Raw genomic sequence first — 21440 nt, 5'->3', positions numbered from 1 at the left:
TTTAACTACTCATTAATGATGCTGAACTCAGAATTGCTACTGTGACATCTTGTACCACTGTCTGCAGTAGCTGCTCTGTGTATACACTGCACTGCGCACTGCTTTTCAGTAAAGCAAAACAATTGCTCTTTCAAGCCACAAAAATGCATGTCTGCTCTCAAGGAGACATGTCTTTTGCTGCATCATTAAAGAAAAATGTGCTGCCTGTGATATCAAAAGACCAAACGTATGCAAATCCCAATGCTTCAACAGAAAAAAATGTACAAACAAACAACTGAAAACATTTTTCCCCTTTATATAGCAATCTATTGACAGAGAGTCATCCTACGGAGACCTGGGAGATCACACAATTCATAAGGTTCCACACCAAGTCTCCACTCAAGAAGGAACAAAATATTTCTACCACTAGCTAGACCAAACAAAACCACCTGAGACACTAATGAAGAGTCTCTCCATAAGCCCCAAAAGTCAGTACGTGAGTCCTTCTGTAAGAATCAACCTCAAATAACTACATAGTTTTAAAGCCAGTATTTTTTTCATGTCCTTCCTGCTGATGTTCCAGGATAAACTTCTCCCTCTGCAACATCACTTCCTTTCTACTTCATCTCTCTGCAGTGAGATCATCAGCTATTACAACAGAAATTAATACGATGTTAAAAATAAGCATGGTGTGGCCAAGCTGTATGAGGAAGGAGACTAAGACACTGTAGCATTTCTCAAATAGAAAGTTATAAAATACTAAAGAAACTCAAGGAAGTTGCTTTATGTCTGCTGTAGTAGATTTAATTCACTTGCACGTCCCGTTTTTTTTCCTTCATGTTCATCCACATGAGCTTATTTTAGTAAGACATTTGACCTCTGCCAAGGGCTCTTGGGAATATTCTTGAGTCTTGCCACTAGGCTTGTCACTGAACAGCGCTTTTTCATTCTTGTGCGGTTTCAAACATGCAAAATACCATCTCCAGCAGACCCCTGATCATCTTTATGTTCTCAGTTACCCCGCACTTGGTGACAGAGGTGTTAAAGAAAATGCCTACAGATTTGATCCTGTTTCACAGCAGAAACACAATTTGTGTGTGAACTGAAATATATTTAATGGTACAGTCCTTTATTTCCATGTGTTATTTCATATCCTTAGGAACTCTGTTGTTTGCTTATATGTAGAATGTACTAGTATGTAAACCCAGCAGTGTGTGGGGCAGCATGGGACAAGGTTTAAACACTTTCCATAGGATTTTTGCCCACAATCCTGCCTGCCACCATCCAAGCAAACCTCCCAAACCCTTACATGGCGTGTCAGGTAAGGAGGGCGGGAGCAGGACACAACTTGGCGGGGGACAAAACCAACAGGACCATTCCCCGGAGACCCTATGAGGCCGAACCCGGCTGCTTGGCCTTCGGTCAAAACCAACCCCTACGTAACACCAGTAAGCAAACTAACAAGAAAAGCACAAAAACCCCAACCGCCCCCCCCACCTCCCCTCAGCGCGGTGCCGCCATTGCGCACGCGTATACTCCCCCCCCCCCCATATCGCGTCGCGCCTGCGCACTCCGCCTCAGAGCCCGCCCCGTATCCTCCTCTCTCCCCCCTCCCCTCCCGCCCCGCGCTAGCACCGGTTCGAATCCCGGCGCCGCTCCCCGCCGGCCGCCACCGCCCGGCCTCGCAGGGGCGGGGAGAGGAGGGCGGCCCGCAGCCGAGCGCGGCCCATCCCTGACCCGAGCTCCGGTTCCTGCGCTTCCCGTGGCCGGGAAGAGGCGGGGAGGAGAAAGGCGAAGCGTGAAAGCCGGAGCGCAGCTGCCTGGCCCGGGCCGCCGGCCGCTGCCCGCCCTGGGGCGGCTCCAGCCTCCGTCCGGCGGGCGTGCGGCGAGCCCGGGGCCTGTGGGGAGCCGCGGGGCCCTTCCCGGCGGGGCGAGGCGGGGCGAGGTAAGGCACGGCTGCGGGCACGGCAGGGAGGCCGCGAGGCAGCGGGCGGGGCTCGGCCGGCCGCGGGATGTCGGCCCCGGCCCCCTTGGGGTGCCCCTCACGGAGCCTCCCGGCTGGGTGCCGGGGAGGAGGAGGAGGAGGAGGAGGAGGAGGAGGAGGAGGAGGAGGAAGGAGTCCCGCAATCACAGCCGGCCGCATCCCGTTGCCGTCCCCCTTTGCAGCGCCGTTCCGCAGGGCGTGACCCTCGGCCCGGCCTTGGGGCGCCTCGCCGGGGCGCGCCTCGCTCCCCATCACGGTGTGTTTTTTTTTTCTCCTGCCGCTATTAATGCAAATAAAGTGATGATGAGGGGGACGGGCACCTTCCTGGGCTTGGAAGGAGCCTGGAGACGGCTCTGGGCGGTGATCTGCGTCCTGTGTCGTTAAGTGGCTTCCAGTTTTATCCCTAGTGTGTTGCTTGGAAGGGCAGTGTTTTGATGATAAATTTTGTAAAACCAGCTCTATTACAACCTCCTCATTTCGAGGAGAGACCTCTAGCTGTCTTCAGCGTGAAACACAAAGTATTATCAGTTACGTTGCTTCAGAGTGTCAACATGGCATTGAACATCTCTGGAGCTTTTTTTTTTTTTTTTTTTTTTTTTTTTAACAAACTTCCTGTAGGATTAAATGAATGCTTCTCTGGTGAGTTCTATAAACATTAATTGCGCCTTGAGTTTAAAGTGTTCAAATATATTGGGGCCCAGAAGCAGATATCTTCTTTATGTACATTTACTTCCTTGGTTAATGTAATTGTTTAGTGACGATGTAAGAGCAGATGAAAGGTGCTCTGGCAGTACAAGACAGTTAGACATACGTGACATGCTTTTCCCATTGTCTTACATTACCTAGGTTTAAAGATGTTTGCCTTCAAGTGTGAAGTCAGTTTTACCTGGACACAACTCCCGGCTGTAGCGGAGAGCTTCTGCATAGAAGACAGTTGTGGGAAATGTCAGGTGTAAGCTTGTTGACCTAAACGTCAGTACTTCTTGTGAACTGACTCCAGAGGAGCTCGTTTGCTTTATGACTCAGACTATACAGAGTCTGACATAGTACTTTAATGCATGAAGTTTTAGAAAGTGCTGGTTAAATTGGACTCCAGGTCACAGGAGGCTGTGTAGGGCATGCTAAGGGCTAAAATAGAAAACAAACTAGACTTTCACATGGTGTGCAAGTTGTGGTGTATATATATCTTTTGATCATGATTTAAAAATTTATATATTAATGAGTTCCTCTGGTACATAATGCCAAGAGAGGTTGAGAAACCGATAACAGATTTGATGCTGTGTTGTTGTCTTTGAAAAATCCTGATGTGAACGGGAGTGGTGGTAAGTTACAGGTCAGCGCAGCTCAGTAGCGTTATAAAAATTATCAGAGATGCTTTCTGAGAAAGTAATCCAAATTTCTTATTGCAAGCATCTGGAAATTGCTTACCAAGTAAGTGTATATAGTGGACAGTTCGTGTTTCTAAGTAATCTTGTGCGTTCTTTGTCCTTCTGAATAGTGAGTAGTGGTGTGACATTGTGCGGATGGTGAAGTTGGTGCCTTTGTGTTAGGCATGCTGAGTTAGAGCTGCTGCCCTGGCAGAGTTGAAGGGGCCCCTCCCGAAGGGCCTAACAGCCGCTGCCACCAGGGGCTCCTCAGCAGGAGATGCCAGCTGGTGGGAGAAGCTTGCAGCAGTGGCTTTCCTTCATTGCACTGTAATTGTAGCAAGAGTGTAGGCGTGTTCTAATATTAAGTTGTTAATGGAAAAATAACTTAAATAGTTGCAGCTTGTTACTGAATGTGGGCTGTTACTGTGGGGCTCTTTGTTTGTTTCATTCATTAAAAAATGGAGTCTAGATATAGTAGCAGTGTGTTGTGTTTTTTTTTCCAGTGAGTAATGAATCATTGTTCTGCAAAATGACAGAAAGGGTGCCCATTTTGAAAAAGCTGACAGTGTAAAAATGTCAGTTGCTTCATTTTAGAATAAACATGGAAGATTCATGTGACTGTTTTTCATTGTGCATTCCCATATTTTTTTCACGGTGTTCATTATAGTACTGTCATTTCCTCATATTTTAAAATCATATTTGATTTTCTTAGTTTGTTCTTGCAGCATTTATGGTAGCACTGATTCTATAAATGTCCAACTGTGTTGTGCTGCTTCTCTGAAACCTACGTATGCTTTAGGTTGTGTCTGTGCCCTAAGACAGACTTAGTTGAGAGCTTTGCCAGTACTTCTTGTCACTGATGATAACATTTTTTTTATCATCTTACGGAATAATGCTATCAATATTTGCAGCTATTAGCAGATGACTGGCAAAGAATTCGTGCTTCATAAAATAAGTGCCGCTGCTTGAAGTTGTATTGCTGCATGATGTCTCAGAATTATAGTAATCTGCAAAGACAGAGGAAGGTCACCAAGGTAGGTCGGTGGGTCTGTAGGTGCCTGGTACTCCTACAGGCCTGTAGGATGCATTGGTGCAGTTACTGTCTTGCATTGCTGTAAGTTCACCAGCACTAGCCAGGCATAATCACAGATTATGGCTCCATCAGGCAGCACTTTTCCAGACTGCATAATGTTATTTTGGTTGTCTCAATTGTTGACCTTCTGTTTATCCACAGCTTCATAACACTCAGGAACTAAGGGATTTCAGCTCCCTCTAAGGAGTTGCTATTCTGTTGTTAAATACCGTGAATTGAGAAAAGAAGTTGTATTTCTCAGCTTCTTAAACGGCAAATAAACTGGGAATATACTGCACTAAAGGGGTAGATTGGAAAGGTGACGGTTAATCCAGTGCAGGCTGACAACTGCACAGAGGGTAACTTTTTTTTTTTATTTCCTGAAGAGGCTGACGTGAGCTTGTTCATTCAGAGCAGAAGCTTTGTGCCAACGGATTCAGAGGTGGGACATGATTTGAGACAAACAGGTTTTCTTGTCTTTTTTTTTTTTTTAATGGGAACACTATTCATGAACTGGAATAACTACCTCCACCATAATAGCAAGCACTGTAATCTTTTGACAGATGGTAATTTTCTGTCTTTGCTTTTTCCTTTAATGCTAGGCTCTTTTATTTGTATTTTTATTTTTATCTTTTTTTGGCAATGATTGTAGTTTCAGATAATCTTTTTCTGATTAAGGTTGTTATGAATGAAAACTCTGAATAAGTCCTTAAATCCGTTACATGAACAACTGCTGGTTTCCCTTTCCCGCTCACCCCTTCAATAGGTTATGGTCACCCTGTGGAAGTAGTATGTGCAGCTCCTCCTTTTGTTTCTCATGTGCTCACCTGGTTGGTGTCATCAGCCTGATGTTCAGGCTGTCAACAGAAATTCTAATTACAAAGAACATGCCCTTGCATAGGGGAATTGTATAGGTGCATCCTTCTAGGGAAGACTCTTATGTTAGTCTTGCATAATTAAATTGTCATATTTTTTATTTCTGTTTCTCCATTTGAGCTTGGTCTCACAAAGCACTGAAGGCTAAGCATGTAAGATTTGTGATTTCCAGTGTGATTCTTTCTGTTCCCTCTCATGTAAATGCTACTTCTGCTGGTTTGCAATAATAATACCTTGGATTTGTTTGTTGAGCTGTGTTGCTAGAGCTGCAGTTTCATGAGACAATTCTTTAAAATAGCTGGGTTGGGAGTGTTCTGCTGTGCGTGTTAACTTTTAAAGCTTTGCTTTAATTGCAGGATGGTAGCTTCCATACCTATGAAATAACCAGCATTCATCTGTTAAAGTAAAGGGCAAGTGTTCAATTAACTTAAGAAGTATATTTAAGTTCTTCAATTTCAATTCCATCATTGCATCGTAATGCTGCTACTTAGCTCTTTCTTTTTAGTTAGGTGTTTGAAAAAGCTTTTGCTCTTTTTAGTATATTTTATGAGTTTATTCTTTTAGCATATTTAGCATTTGTGGAATTGTCAGAAATCAAAATGAGTTACTGCTCTTTGTTTTATCAGCAACCTGCACTTGCATTGCTACTTATGTGGGTGTTTTTCCTTCTACTTCTTACATTCATCCTCCTTATTTATTACTGTGTTTCTAACATTGTTCATCCATGTAACTTTCATTCAGAGTCTTTTCTTTTAGGCTTTTACACTGTTTGATTTCAAAAAACTCCAGCCCTCCTCTGTGTTCAACTCTGCCTTCACTGTCTTTGTCCTTATGAAATCAAAGAATTTACCCACTAATTTAAATTGAACCGTCTTGTAATTGAAGGTAATGATGCAGATCTTTGGGTTTTGTTGAGAAAATGCTCAGTGCTATGTCTTATTGCTTAAAAAAGGCAGATAAAATGGTGTAGCATAGACACGTATGTACTCTAATACTGTGAAATAACAATTGGCTTATATTTTATAATGAACAACTTCCCAGTAGTATTTATCTGTCATGTAACATGTCAGGGATAGTTAGCCATTTGTAGAAGCAGGAGCAGTTTGTGCTCTCACAGTATTCCATAGAACCTCCTTTACAGTCCACTTACAGATAGTTAAAGTAGAACAAAACACTGACTTTGCAAGTGGACAACTACGTTTGTGCAAGAAACTGGGTGTTATGGACAAGAGGTCCATCTCCTTCCCCAGATTAGAAGAACTGCTAGCTCGGACTCCTGCATTAGGAAACTGCGAGGCTGGTTTGAGCAGCCAGTGGTTCTAGAGCAGGGCTGCTCTTTTCTGTTGTTGGATCAGATACACAGAGGATTGTTTCTACACAGGTGATTTTTTTTTTAAGTGTTTTGTGGTGTTACTTGAAAGAGAAAAGGAGGGTTTCAGGGTGTTTATTTATAGCCTGTTCACACTGTAGTATCTGAATGCCTCACGTGTATGTGATGCCAAATACACTGGCGTAGACCCAGGCATCAGGACAGGTGGTGCCACTGAAGGTGGTGAGTGATAGGGCCTTAAAATGTGGAGTAGCTTGTTTTACATAAGACAGGTCACTTTTTTTTTAGGAAGTGAAAGAGAAACAGATTACCTTTAGTTTAGTCAGAAGGTAATAATAAGAATAGGAAGAAATGTTAAACTCGGTGAAGCGATAAAATTTATATAGGTCTGAAGTGAAGAAAAATGAGAGAAGGAACTTGAGAGATTTCCTCACAGATCTTCTGGTTTGTCTGGGGACTTCAGATTTCTTTTTTTTTTTTTTTTTTGGAATGAAATACAACAGGATGTCACTTCATCAGTTGTGTAATATAACATGTAACAGCCTACGTTAAGAAATCAAACATGTAATAGGTGCGACTTGGGAATTCTGAGCTGTGAGTGCAGCAAATTATAATGTAGTTTCCCTTCTACAGTTCAAGATGGCCAGTGTAACAAACTGTTCTTCATGTGGTTGTGCTTTGTTTTGGAGTTCTCTTTGGTTATTTTTGGTGAAAATTCTACTGTTATAGCATATTTTCAATGTTTTATATCGTGCAGCAGAATAATTTTTCCTGTAACCTGCAAGTTACAGAAATGAAGTGCCTAAGGAATATTTTTGCTCACATCTGTGAAATATTTGGCACATTATTTTTTTCTGAGAAGTAACATCTTGATATACTTAATAGAAATAGAACTAGATCTCTTTAGTACTGGATCATACAACAAGGCATGAAATACTCTGTGATACATCAGCTTGATTAAAAGTTAGGTGGAATGGAAGAAATTGTGATAAGGTTCTCGAGGGTTTATAAAACAACTTGTTTAAGCTTGTATTGAAGGTTAGTTTCAAAGCTGTCTGCGATAACAATTGTACAATCATAAAATCTTGTATCTCGGAAGGAATCTCTGGAGGACACCCCTTGCTCGAAGCATGGTCGGTCAGAGCTGGTTGGTCGGGGCCCTGTCCAGTCAAGTTTTAAATCTTTTCAGGTCTTCAGGTTTCAGTCTCTCCAGGCCAATGTTTAACTGTCCTCTGTTCTTCAAGTCTAGGGGCCTCTGTTTACACACCCATCCTGTTGGAGATGCTCTAAATTTGCCTGATTTCTTCTTGCACCCTGTGCTGTCCACCTGTTTCCTGTGGGGAGCTCACGGCCTCCAGGAGGGACGCTGTCTGGCCTGGACAGAGGTCACAATGCAGAGTCAGCGGGGGGACTTCTGGCAGTGTCAAGCCAGGCTTTGACTGCTGCCAGTTCCTCTCTAAGCCTCTCCCACTGGTACAGATTTTTGCGCTTTTTTTTTAAAGGTTTGTCTCATTGTTTCAAATGGTTCTTTGTAATTCACTAACTACTGTTTAATCTGACGGTCCTCATGCTCTTCATTTTGACCAGTTTTGGGCAAATACAATCTCAGACAATCTTATGTATTTGATTCCCATGTGCACAAATTCATATCTTCATATTTTTTATTATTTAGGTTAAAGGTGGGCTTGTGAGTACCCCCAACATGTCCTCTGCCTTACTGAGCAATGGCTCTACTGTTTTCTTCATCTTTCTTTTGAACCCTCTGTCTTTATGGTAGCCTTTTTTGTTGTCTTTAGCAGCCTTTGCTAGTTTTGATTCCATCTGAACTTTGCCTTTTCTAACTCACTGTTGTATACAAAGGCAACACATCTGTATGTCTTCTAGGTCGTCAGTCCCTGCTTTCTTTGCCAGGATTGAGCTCAGTCAGGAGTTTTGTGCTTATCCTTGGTGAGCAAGCGTGGCAGACAGCTGGAGGGGATGCCGCACTGCTGCACAGGGTCTTCTGCACCTGCATGCTGCTGTGAGCCTGAGATGAAGTTCCTTTTGTCCGTTCATTGCTCTTTATATATACATTAAATACTTACTATTGGTCCAAACATATTATACTAAAAATAGCTATACAACCTATTATATTTAATTCCTGAAATCTGCCAGCTAAGAGAGTCTCACTGAATTCACTAACTCAAGTTAATTGTCTATTAGAAGTGGTATGTTGTTCAAATGATGTCCACAAATGCAGTTCAAGTCTATCACGTGCAATTATTCAGCAGTTTTAACTTATGTAGCAAATATTTAGTGAAGTAATACAACTCTAAACATGCAAATTAAAAACTTCATACTAATTGATCTTTCTTAGTAGATAGGTTTGAATTCTGTTGCTTGCATGAACTAATTTATCTTAATAACATAACTTCTTGTGTTGTTTTATGTAGACTAACATATAACCTTGTGAAAACCTTCTGTAGTAGGGGACTATAATGTTATGTGTTGACGTAACTTCTACTTTGTACCCCGTCTGCTTTTTTTACTTGAAACCAGTGAAGAATGATTACTGAATGGAGATGTTGATTTTTGGAGACCTTTCTCCCAAACAAGGTCAGCAGGCGGTAGTTCTGAGCTTGAATTTTTGCCCCTGAGACATCATCTCCAAACTGCTTTCTGGATGTGAATATCTAAATTCATCTGAGTGCAAAATCCAAGTTTACTTGCTTCTTTTTGAGACTAAAAATACAGTCGCACTGAGTAGCCTGACAGTGGCGGTGCTTATCCCAGACGTTAGTTCAGAGTCTCCACTCACTTTGAGTTTCAGCTCAGCTGTCATCCTTCTAAGAACCATCCCTTTTATGTGCACAGTTAAAAGCAAACAAAAAATCATATTTTGGAGGAGGAATATATAAATTGAACCATGAGCCACAGGCAGATGGTAAAAACAGTCCCTGATGAGTCCTGTGTCTTAATCGAAATGCCTGTGTTTTATTCAAACGCTGCACTACAGATTCAAAGAGCAGCCTATAGAGGAATAGATCAGGGGGTGCTTATTCACCCTCCTCCCTGTCAAGAGAGTGCTCATTACTGGACTATAGAACTGCATCTTCTCTGGCCCCTTCAGATACTGTGTTTTTTATTCCTAACTATTCATCTGCAAAGGCTGCAAACTCTCCTTTGAGATTTTCACACAATGGAGTTGTTGTGCACCTGCAGTATCGTGTATGTTTAGGTTTGGTTTCAGAATAGCAACTAGAAATGAGTAAGATTATATTGCATAATAGTAGTCGGTCCTATGCATGAGCTTTTAAGAAGGGGGGTGTGCAGTCTTAAGTCTTTGTTGTCTTTTCTCTCTTCAGCAAATAGAATATTTCCCTCCTCCAAGCACGTAAGGAATAGTAAAATACCAGCGGAATTTGAAGCAGAATAAAAGGCCTGCCTGCAAAGAGAGGACTTATGGCGTAAAGTTATGATAGGGGCAAGAAGTGTAGAAGCTAAAATTAGAAGGAAAAACAAGAGCCGTGATGCTACTTGATATCTTTGCCAGAAAATAGCCCATATGTTTTGGCTTTGTTACTGCAGTATAAAGATAATGGAGTAAGAAATAAAGAAATGTTCGTGCACAAAAAAGAGCCCTTGTCATGGCTGGCTTTTTCCCATTTGATTAAATTACTAAGGAATATTTGCGTATTTCCTGGTTAGATGCAGTATGAACGATAGTTTTTATACAAGTTCATTTTCAAAAGTGTAGCCAATAATAGTTCCCTCCTAGACCTTTTCTTTTTGCATGGAGATTTTTTTTTTTTCTAAATAAGGTGTTTTCCCAAGCCCTGTGTAGAAAGATTGCTTATCTTCTTTGTGTCAAATAGCTGGACTACCACCAAGTTCTGATCTGGCCTTTGTAAGGACCTGGATGTCTGGAAGTAGTGTTTCTTCAAGATACTTGGAAAAAAAAGAAAAAAAAAAAAAACACAACAAACTAATTTACATTGTTAATTTATTTTTGAGAAATGTTTTGCTGTCTGTGTATGCAGTATATGTAAACAAATGCTGTGTTTTGGCATGTTGGGGATTTTTGTTCTTGCAGTTGATAGCAAAGGTTTTTGGAAGAAGACTAAGAAGATATTTTGTGTATTGTACTGGATATATGATGCTAGAATGTTTCTCGTTTCTTCATTTGCCAAATTAGGCAAGATAATATTTTTTGTTTGTTTCTCCAGAAATGTCTTCTACTGTCATAAACTGCAATTCTCATTCAGTTGCAGCTGAATGAGAACAGCTGCATTAAAGTGTAAATAAACGCCTACTACTGCTTGGATGCTTTGAAAAGGTTCTGTCCTCCAAAACTTTTCTGTTTTGGAGAGAGTTCTAATGACTGTGTAATTCTAATGCTTGAACCTGCTGTTGACTATGGGTTCTCTCAAGTCCATAAAATAAAATGGATTCTTATTTTTAGGAGTTGTGAAGAGTGACGGTATGTATCTTTACTGAGCTAGGAGAGTTAGGAGCAGTTGGCAGTTGTGTATAACCAAAAAGACTTTGAAGCTGTAGGTAAACTGAAGGTTTCTGTTCAGTAGAAATACTTCTGTGTGCACCTTGTAGGGTGAAGAGGTGTTATAGAGCTTCCAAGAGATTTTGATAACACTTTCCCAGAAATACAACCTCAGGAGAAGTTTATATCGATGACATGTGACTTTGAGTATTATACAGCAGAAGAATTTGTAAATTTATTACATTTGTGGGGTGTGCATTCTTTCTTTATTTGTTTTAACTCCAGATCTGAAAACTTAGCTTTTTCCTGTTTGTTTTTTTCCAAATAGGGAATCAGAGAATAAAGATGGGGACTCCTGGATCAGGACGGAAGAGAACTCCAGTGAAAGACAGGTTTTCTGCAGAAGATGAAGCTCTGAGTAGCATTGCCAGAGAGGTTTGTTAACTTCAAATTGTTTTAAATTCAGAAATAGGGATGAAAGCAAGTTCGTTATTCAATAATTAGACAAAAATATGAAAATTAATACAAACTAAGAGTACTTTAAATCAAAAAGAATTACATTTACTGGAATATTGGCATAATGATTCATTGCTTGTATGGTTAATGTAACTTCATAGGATCACGTTTAAGCTTAGCAAATATTTTTACTTTAATGATTATTTAAATTATTACATTATTTATATTATTACGTTATACTATATATTATTATATTATTATTAATATATTATTTAAACTATTGTATTTACTTTAAATGATTATTAGTTTATGATAAATGAGAAATCTAGTTGCTATCTTAAGTCTAAAAACTAAAAAACTGAACACTTACTCAGTGCAGTGTGCAATACTCCCAAGATGGTAAGTGTAGTCTGTTAGTATTAAAGGTGTAATAGTTGTTATTAAATGTATTTGGAAGAGTTGACAAGCATTCTGATTCAAATGTGAAGTCACTTTTCTGCCAAAATAAGCCTAATACATACTATACCACGTCTTTTTTAACAGGATCAACAGCTTAAAAATAGACAGCTGAAGGTAGCCAACCAAAAAAGCAATTGAGAAGTAGCTGATACAACGGGGAATTTTGTCCCCCTGATTATAGTAAGGAGATGTCTTGAATTCAGAGTTTTACAGTCCACTGTTTGGGCTTAAGGTTTTCTGGGAAGAAACACTGTGGACTTGGAAACAAAACCCTTAGTATTGTTTGTATTGGAGTGGATACAGAAGCTGAGCTACATTATGTACAAAGGTGCTAACTGTAGTTGACATAAATAAGTGCAAAGAGTGGACTCTAATCAACCTTGGAAAGTACACTGGTCTGTATGTGTCTGCGAAAGAAAATCATATCATAGGACAAAATATGTAGGGGACAGGTGTCTGAAAACAGCTACGGTATTTGTTTTCAAACAGCTATCATGGACTGTAGGGAAAAAGTCATTTTCATTTAGTTGTGAACTTTCTGAAAGCTGTGTTCACACCAGATCTGATGGAAGTTCACAGTGTATCACATATGTTCTCTGGGGGGCTTTGAGTCCTGTATGGTCCATCTCCTACATTTTAGGCAAAACACTTAAAGGAGGAGAAGGAATCTGACTTTAATTTTTCTTTTCACCTGTTCTCTGTATGGTTCCACTGAAGTAACATCAGCTTGCAACTTAGCCTAGTCAAAATGGTCTCAGTAGCAAGGTATAAGGAGTATTATCTTTCTTAGAATTACTGCAGGGCTTTATGTTCTCTTAGATCACTACTATCCTTAATTGAAATTTGGGCATGAGTTTAATTTAAACAAAAGTGAAAATTTTCCCCCCTTAATGCCAAATTAAAGTAATATTAGGCCCGCAGAGGGAGGTGTTCTGTCACAGGGATGAACTGAGTCAAATATGCCTATTCTAGGGATTAATATGTGAAGTCTTCCTTCCTCTTCTATTAAAAAAAAAAAAAGAAAAAAAATTCAAAAAGTTTATAACAATCAGTATTCATGATTAATCTAAATATACTGAATATAACTAAAGTTTTTATGCTGATCATCCTGCCACTTAAGGGGTTAGGCATTTCATTACATCTTTAACTGTTTTATGTCTATTAATAAATCTTAAAACCTATTTGAATTGTTCTAAATGTTCTTTCTGATTAGAATTATTTTTTCCCTTTCTAATATTCTGGCATTTTTCTGTATTTCTAGGGTCATCTTTCATGACTTGTTAGGGAGAAGAAAATTCAATGTATTTTAAAATAAAATGATTTGCTGCCTTTACATGCATGTTTTTGAGGCTGTGTATAGCACCATCTATTTTTTTGTTTTGTTTTGCCACATCAAGTTTTCATTTCGAGAGTCTTAGTTCTACTTGCCATGCAATTTTGAAGTAGTGTGAAAAGTTGTATATCACGAATATTTATTAGCACAATGTTTACTACTGTGAGGTTGTTAATCCTTTGGTCTGGACAAGCTGGCTATTAGATCCCATGTCAGACAGCAGCTGTTGTCATTGAAGTGATTGCTATAATTCAAGTATTAGCCAACTTGTCCTTAAAAAATAAAAAACAAAAAATCGTATTTTACTTTGAAGGAACATAATTCACTTCCCAGGATGTAACATCAGAGGTCAGTTTGTAAATCTAAGTCCTGTCTTTAAATAACATCTCATTTGAAGCTGCGGAAATGTTTCCATTTTCCATGCTGATGACACGAGGCGTTCCAATTCTATGTGCACGAATATATTAAGTAGATGTTCTCTACTGTTCTGAGTCCATTATCTCAGCAACACGTTTTGTTTATCTCCTTATTGTCAAAGGGTGTCCTGTTCTTCAACTTCCTCTTCTGAAATTACCTTTTTAGCAGATGTTACTCAGAACAGTTGATTTGTAGATTATAGGACTAAATTCAGATGCCTTGTGAGGAAAACGTTCCTTAAAGGTGTTAAAGGCAGCAAGAAGCAGTAAACAGAGCATGCTGAAACAAAAGGCTGGCACTCAAGGATGACCTGCCTGGAAAAACTCCATAGAAGTGCTTTGGAATTCAGAGCAGTCACAAAATGGGAACCTGCTTTGGCAGGGGGGTTGGACCCGATGATCTCTGGAGGTCCCTTCCAACCCCTACAATTCTGTGATTCTGTGATTTGCTTTATGGGCAATTGGAGTATGCACACCAGAAATAGGTGTGAAAGAAAAGGTGTGTCTGAGGAGGAATAAGAAATCCATTTGGCACATGAATGATTATGCTGTCTTGAGTCCAGGAGACAGTAAAGAGATGAGGGTAAAAGAGCATAGGAATAAGAATGGAGAAGACGTGAGAAACAGGAGAGAGAAAGCATGCTCACTTTATAAGAAACGATGAAATAAGCTTTTATGAGGCTGGTGAGGTAATAGGGTGTAGTAGTATGTTAAGAAATACAGTGAACGTTTCTAAAATGCTCATCCTAATTTTTAGCTGACATGAAGTCTAGGGTATTCTCTCAAACACCCTGATGGCAGAAACTGAATCTGGTAACTAAGCACCAGTAGCTGGTGCCCTCACAACTGCCATCGTGTGGAAGAAAAAAAAATACAAACCACTTCCTTGCCTGAGCCTCAAGAACATTGGAAAATGCAGGATTAACACTGCATATGCCTTGATAAAAATAGAAAATGAGTAGTATATCTTGTATCCCATGACAAAGAAATTTTAATTGTTTTAATTAAAGCATTCATATTTTTCCACAGGTGAATAATACATTTTAGTATAGCCTATATTTTATCTGTATGAAGCTTTTATCCTGAATCTGATTAAATCCCCTTCTCTATGATATGGAAACTAAAATCAAAATACTGTTGTTTTCTAGTGATTGTCTTCTTGCAAGCCAGGGGAAGGAGGAAGAATGTCTACACTGTGGAGGCAGATGTTATGCTTGCTTAACATAGCAGGGAGGAAAGCTTCTACCATATCAATTCAGTGTAATAGTAAGCTTTTTCACTTTGTGAAGAACTTGATCATTGCTGTGAAGACACTAACAAAAAACACTTCAGAAAGGAAAGACTCTAGACTGTCTGTACAATGGCATTCGAAATCAAATCTGTTTTTTTTTCCTATTTTTTTCCTTTCTTACCAAAAATGTTTTGGCTGTAACTGAAGAATTAGGTGTTATCCCTGGAAGATAAAATAGTTTGAAAGTTTTTCAAAAGATTTTGGCAGAGAATATATTAAAAAAAAAAAATCAGAAAAGAGGAAAAAATGGTGTAAGCGGAGACAATTTTCTAAATAGCTGTAAGTAGTTGTTAGCAATTATTTTTAGGTGAAAACAAGAAAACTGACTATCTCACCTGTAATGGAAAGAGAACATTCTCTTTCCAGCATATATTTACTAAAATACATGCAATAAAATAAACTACTCAGTGAGTACTGCTACTAGGTATCTTATGTGCTTGAAAAGAGCAAAAACTGGTATATTCTTCTAGAATTAAATGCTGTTTATGCAGGCTCAAGGAAACATTATTTATATTTTTGCATATGATACTTATCTGCTTTGAAATGAGTATTATGAATGAAATGAATTCTGGAACTCAGAGGTAAATGGATGTCAACTCTGTTACTCAGAGTGGAGCTAATACCCAAAGAAATGCAGTTATGGCACTTTGTTTAAAAGCACCTTTGTGATTAGGATAGAAGGTAGAAGATAAGAAATAGTGTTTGTGTGTTTATGTATAAAGCAAAATATTATAGATTTAATTATTAAGTAATCCTTTTTAACCCTTTTTTTCTATTCAAATAAAGTCTTGAGGGCCTCTTCCATCTATCTATCCAATCTCGTTCTTTTACAGAGATCTTATCTGTACTCTGATACTTCCTTTCTTGGTCATTTCTCTGAATAAATTTCATGCAAGATCATTGTCTACTTTTGTGTCCTATTTGCCTTCCATAATTTATATTCAAGGGACTTTTTTTCTTTCTATCCACATGTGTAGGTATGCTGGTGTGGATCTAACAGGTCTGGTTGTCTCATCTCTCATTTGCAGTTGAAGTGACTAAGAAAGCTCAGCTACCACATTTCTTTATAGCAGCTGTGGAAATCCCCTTAATAAGTTTTTAAAATAGTGTCAAATTTGCTAGGTTATGGACAGTCCAGAGTTTAACGTTTTACTTCAGGAAAATAGGAATTTGGTATATATTATAACTTCTTAAGAAGCTGCACTTCAGTTAGCTGATATTGTAATATATTTATTATACGTAAAAAATGTATTGTTGTCTGGTCTATAGCCTGTATATAAAATAACAGATGAAACAGAGATGAGGACTGTAACAACAACAACAACAAAGTCTTGATTTCCTTTCTGTGCCACTTTTATAGTCCTGACAGCTTCACCTTTTCTACTCAACCGTCTATTCAAAGCTGGTGTGGCATTGTATTTCCTCTAACAGATACTTAATGGATTTATTTCAATGTAGCTAAATAATTTAAATAAATAACACAACAGAGTAGATAGCAGCACCCAGGAAGAAAGCTATGTCCTTTTGAATAATGGTTATTTCTTTATTAATGTTAATTTTAAATTTCAGTTACATAGTTATCAAGATTTGCATGAATGCTCTTAATAACATCAGGTTTGCTCTCTAACAAATCTGCTGAAAACACAGAATTACTTGATGGCCTTTTGAATTCAATGTGGTTTGTCTCTTGCCTTGCATTTTGGTCTTCTTGAAATGGTGTACTTGTTGGATTAATCTAGCTGCTCAGATTAATTGTTAATGTAGTACTGAATTGGCTTTTGCTAAAAATTTTCTCTAAAAATATAAGGCTTTTTCTTCCATTTCAAGCATGTATTTTACAACGAATATGTTTGTAGAATTTTCCTGAATTTTATGAATGGTTTACTAAAATGGAAAAAAATGAGTTTTCCCTCTACTGTAGGAAGATGGCTGTGAAACTTAGGCTGTAGGACTAGGAGAGAGCGGTGAAACAGGCCTTGGTTTTTAGCACGAGTCAGTAAACGAACGAACTTGCTATCTTTAACCATAAAGCCCTGCCATGGTCTAAAGGCTGTCTGCATATAGCTGCCGATCTATAGACAGAACTAAAGCCAGACATATCAGCTGTTTGAGTCCTTTCTCTTTATGTGCTGCATACGTGTCTGTGTGAAAGTTTACGTACTGCATAAGCTATGATTACAGACGATTACAGAGTAGGGTTGCAAGGGAGAAAAGACTTCCTGTTGCAGGGGATTCCCTTGCTTTCTTGTATGGATCAGACAGGAAGAAAAGCAGCTTTATTCTGCTGTGAAAAATGATAAAATAGTGGCAGTCAATAGTGGTAGCACTGACTTTGAATCACTTCATCTGAGTATGAAAAATATAGAAAAACATTCTTGATGAGTCACTTGAAGTTAGGACAAACTATTTTAAGTGACAAAGTTGTAATGTGTTTGCCTTCTTTCTTGTTATTTAATAGATATTTTTGTCCCTGTAGTATAACTTGAACTCAAAGTTAAATACCTCTTCCTTTTTCCTGAAGCACAATAAAGATAGCTATTCACAGTTTTCACAATTTTTATAGGTTTTTAATGTTTTACATAAACCTATGCTGTATCTATGGCAAAAGGAGAAAAAACTGCTTGTAATACAAAATCTCATTGCATAAAATTGTTTTGGATTATAGGAATTGCAACGTTGTTGATGTTTTTCATGAGCTTTTAATTAACACTAAATAGACAACTGAAATTTTTGGTGGCAAACCTGTCTTCAGTGGTTTAATGTTTCAAAAAAATTAAGTGAAAATTTTCATCAATTCATTATCCAAACACTGAAATTCAAAAATTGAGAAACTTGAGCTTGTGTTTTCCTCAACTTCTAGCTTTATGTCAAAATCTTTTTTGCCTCTTGTAATTAAGAGATTACATTTGAAGTAGTATTTAGGGTCTGAAACCAATGTGTTTTGTTTTTTTGGTTGAGGCTGGACAGAGAGGGGGAAAATCCATAGTTATATCTGGCAATAGCCAGGTTTCCCAAGCAGTTCATCAGATCTAAGAGCTCTTTCTCACTGAACATTGGGACCATTCACTACTGTTTATCTTGCCCTTGTATTTGTGGAGTCTGGTGTTCATAAGATCCTTCTGCAAGCCAATTCAATCCACTAGCACAGCAGAAAGCTAATTAATGTGTGTATGCGTTTGTTTTCTGCTGTGGTAGTTAAATTGGCTTACTGCAGATTTCAAGTTGTGGAGCTGTCTGAGGAAGGTGTTGGGGAGTGTAAGGCCCTAAATGGAAAGTTAGGGAAGTCCCATTTTGATGAATAGTGAAATCAGTTCTTCAGAAATTGTAAACGTGCATTTGTCTGTCTTATTTTGCCCAAGAATCGGTTTGATTTTATGATTGCTATTTTAAGTAATTCCACCTCTAATTGCTGCTTGCCTTTTGAAATTATTCCCATGAGAGTAGAGCCTTTAAATATGACATGAGCAGTAGTGGTTGTTTAAAATCTGTTTTGATTCTTCCTTTTTTGTTTGAATGTCCGTCTGTGGCTCCAGATATTACATATGCTTATATGCCTGTTTAAATAGGATGCACAGGCAAAGATCTCTTCAAGTCTGCAAGGCCTACATAATTTTTTAGATTTAGTGGTGGTAATATTTCTGAACTTAGTTCTTCTATCATTATGTAACTCTTGACTACATCTATATGGATGTAAGACTTTACATCTTTAAAGATTTAGTTATGTATGCCTTCTGAAATGTCATTCTGAGAACTCTATTCTGTTGACTACAAATGTATTGTGATTTTAGAATGTTAATGTATTTTTGTGAAGATGTTGTTAAATTGAATACTCAAACTGTTACACACACAATGTGTTATAAACTTTGAATTCTTCCAATTTACTTGTAGGCAGAAGCCAGGCTTGCAGCGAAACGGGCAGCTCGAGCAGAAGCAAGAGATATACGTATGAGAGAGCTGGAGCGACAGCAAAAAGAGGTAGTGTAAATTGTCAGGAATTATTACAAACCTGTACTAAAATTCTTAATATAATATATATTTTTTTACTTGCTTGGATTTTGTCTTTCGGGGCAATTCAGCTTTGTACTGGGATTTTCAACATCTGGCAGCTCTTAGCTCAGTATCTATAGTTTATCTTAAGTTTAGATGTTAAGTTTAATATTGTCTGAATTTGAATTGCTACGTTTGTGTCTGAGTCAACTGATGACATTTTTCTGGTTTTATAAGAACCTTTACTTAATGCACTTGGCAGTTTTTATCTGTTACTGTGCAAAAGATCCATTGTAAGTGTGCATAACAGCACAGCATAAATAATAAACCTGACTGTACTCGAAATGTACACTGCATAACGTATAGGGTAAAGAACCATGAAAAAGAGTTAAAGAATTATTTTTGTTTTTTGTTTGTTATTTATGGTACATTTTGTAATTGGAAAATTTGAATGTGTGACTTTAGATATGCAGTTTCTTCCTCTGATTATTCCCAGAACATTCACAATAAACGCCTTTTGTTAGGACCTTCATTTAAAACAACTTAGTAGAATTGGGATAATATTTACACACAGTTGTGTTTTACTCCACACATTTCTTTTTTTTCTTTTTTTAAAAAAGGCATTTTTTGAGGGGGAACAAATCTGAAAATGCAGATTTTCAGCAGTGTTTGGTTATCTCATGGTTATTGCAGTTGATTGAGATTCTACATGGCGTGTAGAAGATTCAGAATTTATTAGTTATTCTAATTATTCAAATTGTGTAAATGATGCTTGCTTTTTTTTTTTGCCTGTGTTAATGAATACAATTTTTAAAATGTGTTTTGCTTTGGTTATTCTATACCTTGTTTTGTAACGTCTGTAGGTATCTGATACCGTACTGAATATTACATGGCAATTAACGCAGATTTTTCTGAATTTTTGATTTAGGAATCTCATGTGGTGACTAAACTATATTGTAAATGGCTTGTTTGTTTTCTTTTTATATTCTGTAGTTTTCTCAGCATTCATATGATAGAAAATGGGCTCATATCCAGAAATGGGTGGTAGGCTAAAACCACTTCTTGTGCATGTTTTTGCCACTCAAGGAACTAACAGGATTTGGAGGACGTAATGCACTAATGGTTTGGAGTGTGTCATTTCAAACTGTTTCTTACTACTGAAAAAAACACAAATTAAGTATGGATGTGGATTTGCAGGGTGTTTTATGGAAGCAAAAGGCAAACTGAAACGAGATGTTTTACTTGAAATGAAATGCTTCTTGTTTCCACCATGTGCTGGCTTCAGTTTATTAATTATTGTATTTAAAATGAAATTACTTCAGTTTCAATCTATGTAAACAGATAATTTTGGGGCTTTGTGGCTTTTTTTGTGTGTGGTGTTTTTTTTACTTTTTTTTTCTTGGCAGACTTGCACTTATTTGTTTCCCTTTGAGTAACGTTGTAAACACTATTTTTTTCACTGATAAGTCACTTCTATGACTTATAAAATCTATTTTTCAACAATTTTTTAAAATGAAAAAAAGCCCCTTTCATCACTTTCATCCTTTTGCTCTTTGTCCTTTGTTTCCTCTAAGTAGGAAGGTATATAAATAGTTGAGTTACAGTTTTAGAAAACAGTTTATACTAATTTAATCAGATGTCTCTTTAGAGAGTTCTTTTCAAAGACTTCATGTTCCTTGTAAAAAAGAGTTTTGCTGGGAGCTTGTGGGTTTATTTAGTTGTTTTCTAATGTGGTGCTCACTGTGAATGATTTAAATCGAGATGATTTAAGACATCCCAGAAGTGAAGGTCAAATACTTAAAGCTACCGTTACAGTTAATTGGCACTTCCGTTGAAAAATCCTGGAACTGCCATTACAATATTAATTGCAAAAGTTGTGCTAACCTGATATTGCCTCTTTGCATAGCTGACATTTGTGTATATTAGTTTTCATGTCACTTAACAGAAATCTTTGTGGTTCTTTATATCTCTTGGTGGAATGCACATTTGAATGCTCTCCCCACCCCTGAAAAGCAAAATTTCCTCCGTGAGCAATCTCAATTCAAAATTAATACCACCTTCTTCCTGCACTTGTAGGAGGTACTTCTGCTACAGGAAGTTTTCAAGCAAACATGGATTCTTTTCCTAGATCAGGAGACCTAGCCTCTGTCTTAGAAAAAGTGCATATTTCAAACTTAAATTCTTAGAAATCTAGCTTAGAAATACTGCTGTTTGCAATATATACTGTGCTACTTCATCCTTTGGCTCCAATATGCTGAACACTTAACACTGGCTTTCTATTTCCTGATTGTCTATCAGGAAGAGACTTTTCACTAACTTAGGTAACTGTGTACAGAAAACTGTATCAAAATCTCAAGTTTTGCATTACCAAAATGTAGTTATATATAACTGGGGGAAAGACGAGTGTTACACT

The 21440-nt window shown here is 38.1% G+C and overlaps 1 protein-coding gene across 1 annotated transcript in view; it reads left to right on the top strand.

Moving 5' to 3' along the window:
* The first annotated feature begins 1600 nt into the window (after positions 1-1600).
* Positions 1601-21440, top strand: part of LOC118250895 (leucine-rich repeat flightless-interacting protein 2) — a 55016-nt gene continuing 35176 nt past the window's right edge. Inside the window, 4 exon segments of the mRNA XM_050709248.1 lie at positions 1601-1924; positions 11414-11520; positions 18929-19015; positions 20021-20071. Coding sequence (XP_050565205.1) covers positions 11431-11520; positions 18929-19015; positions 20021-20071 — 228 coding nt within the window. The 5' untranslated portion in view covers positions 1601-1924; positions 11414-11430.

The sequence above is a fragment of the Cygnus atratus genome, chromosome 2, assembly GCF_013377495.2.
Source record: "Cygnus atratus isolate AKBS03 ecotype Queensland, Australia chromosome 2, CAtr_DNAZoo_HiC_assembly, whole genome shotgun sequence".
In the NCBI taxonomy this organism is placed as follows: domain Eukaryota; kingdom Metazoa; phylum Chordata; class Aves; order Anseriformes; family Anatidae; genus Cygnus; species Cygnus atratus.
The sequence above is the reverse complement of the archived record's forward strand: the minus strand, read 5'-3'. Positions and strand labels throughout refer to the sequence as shown.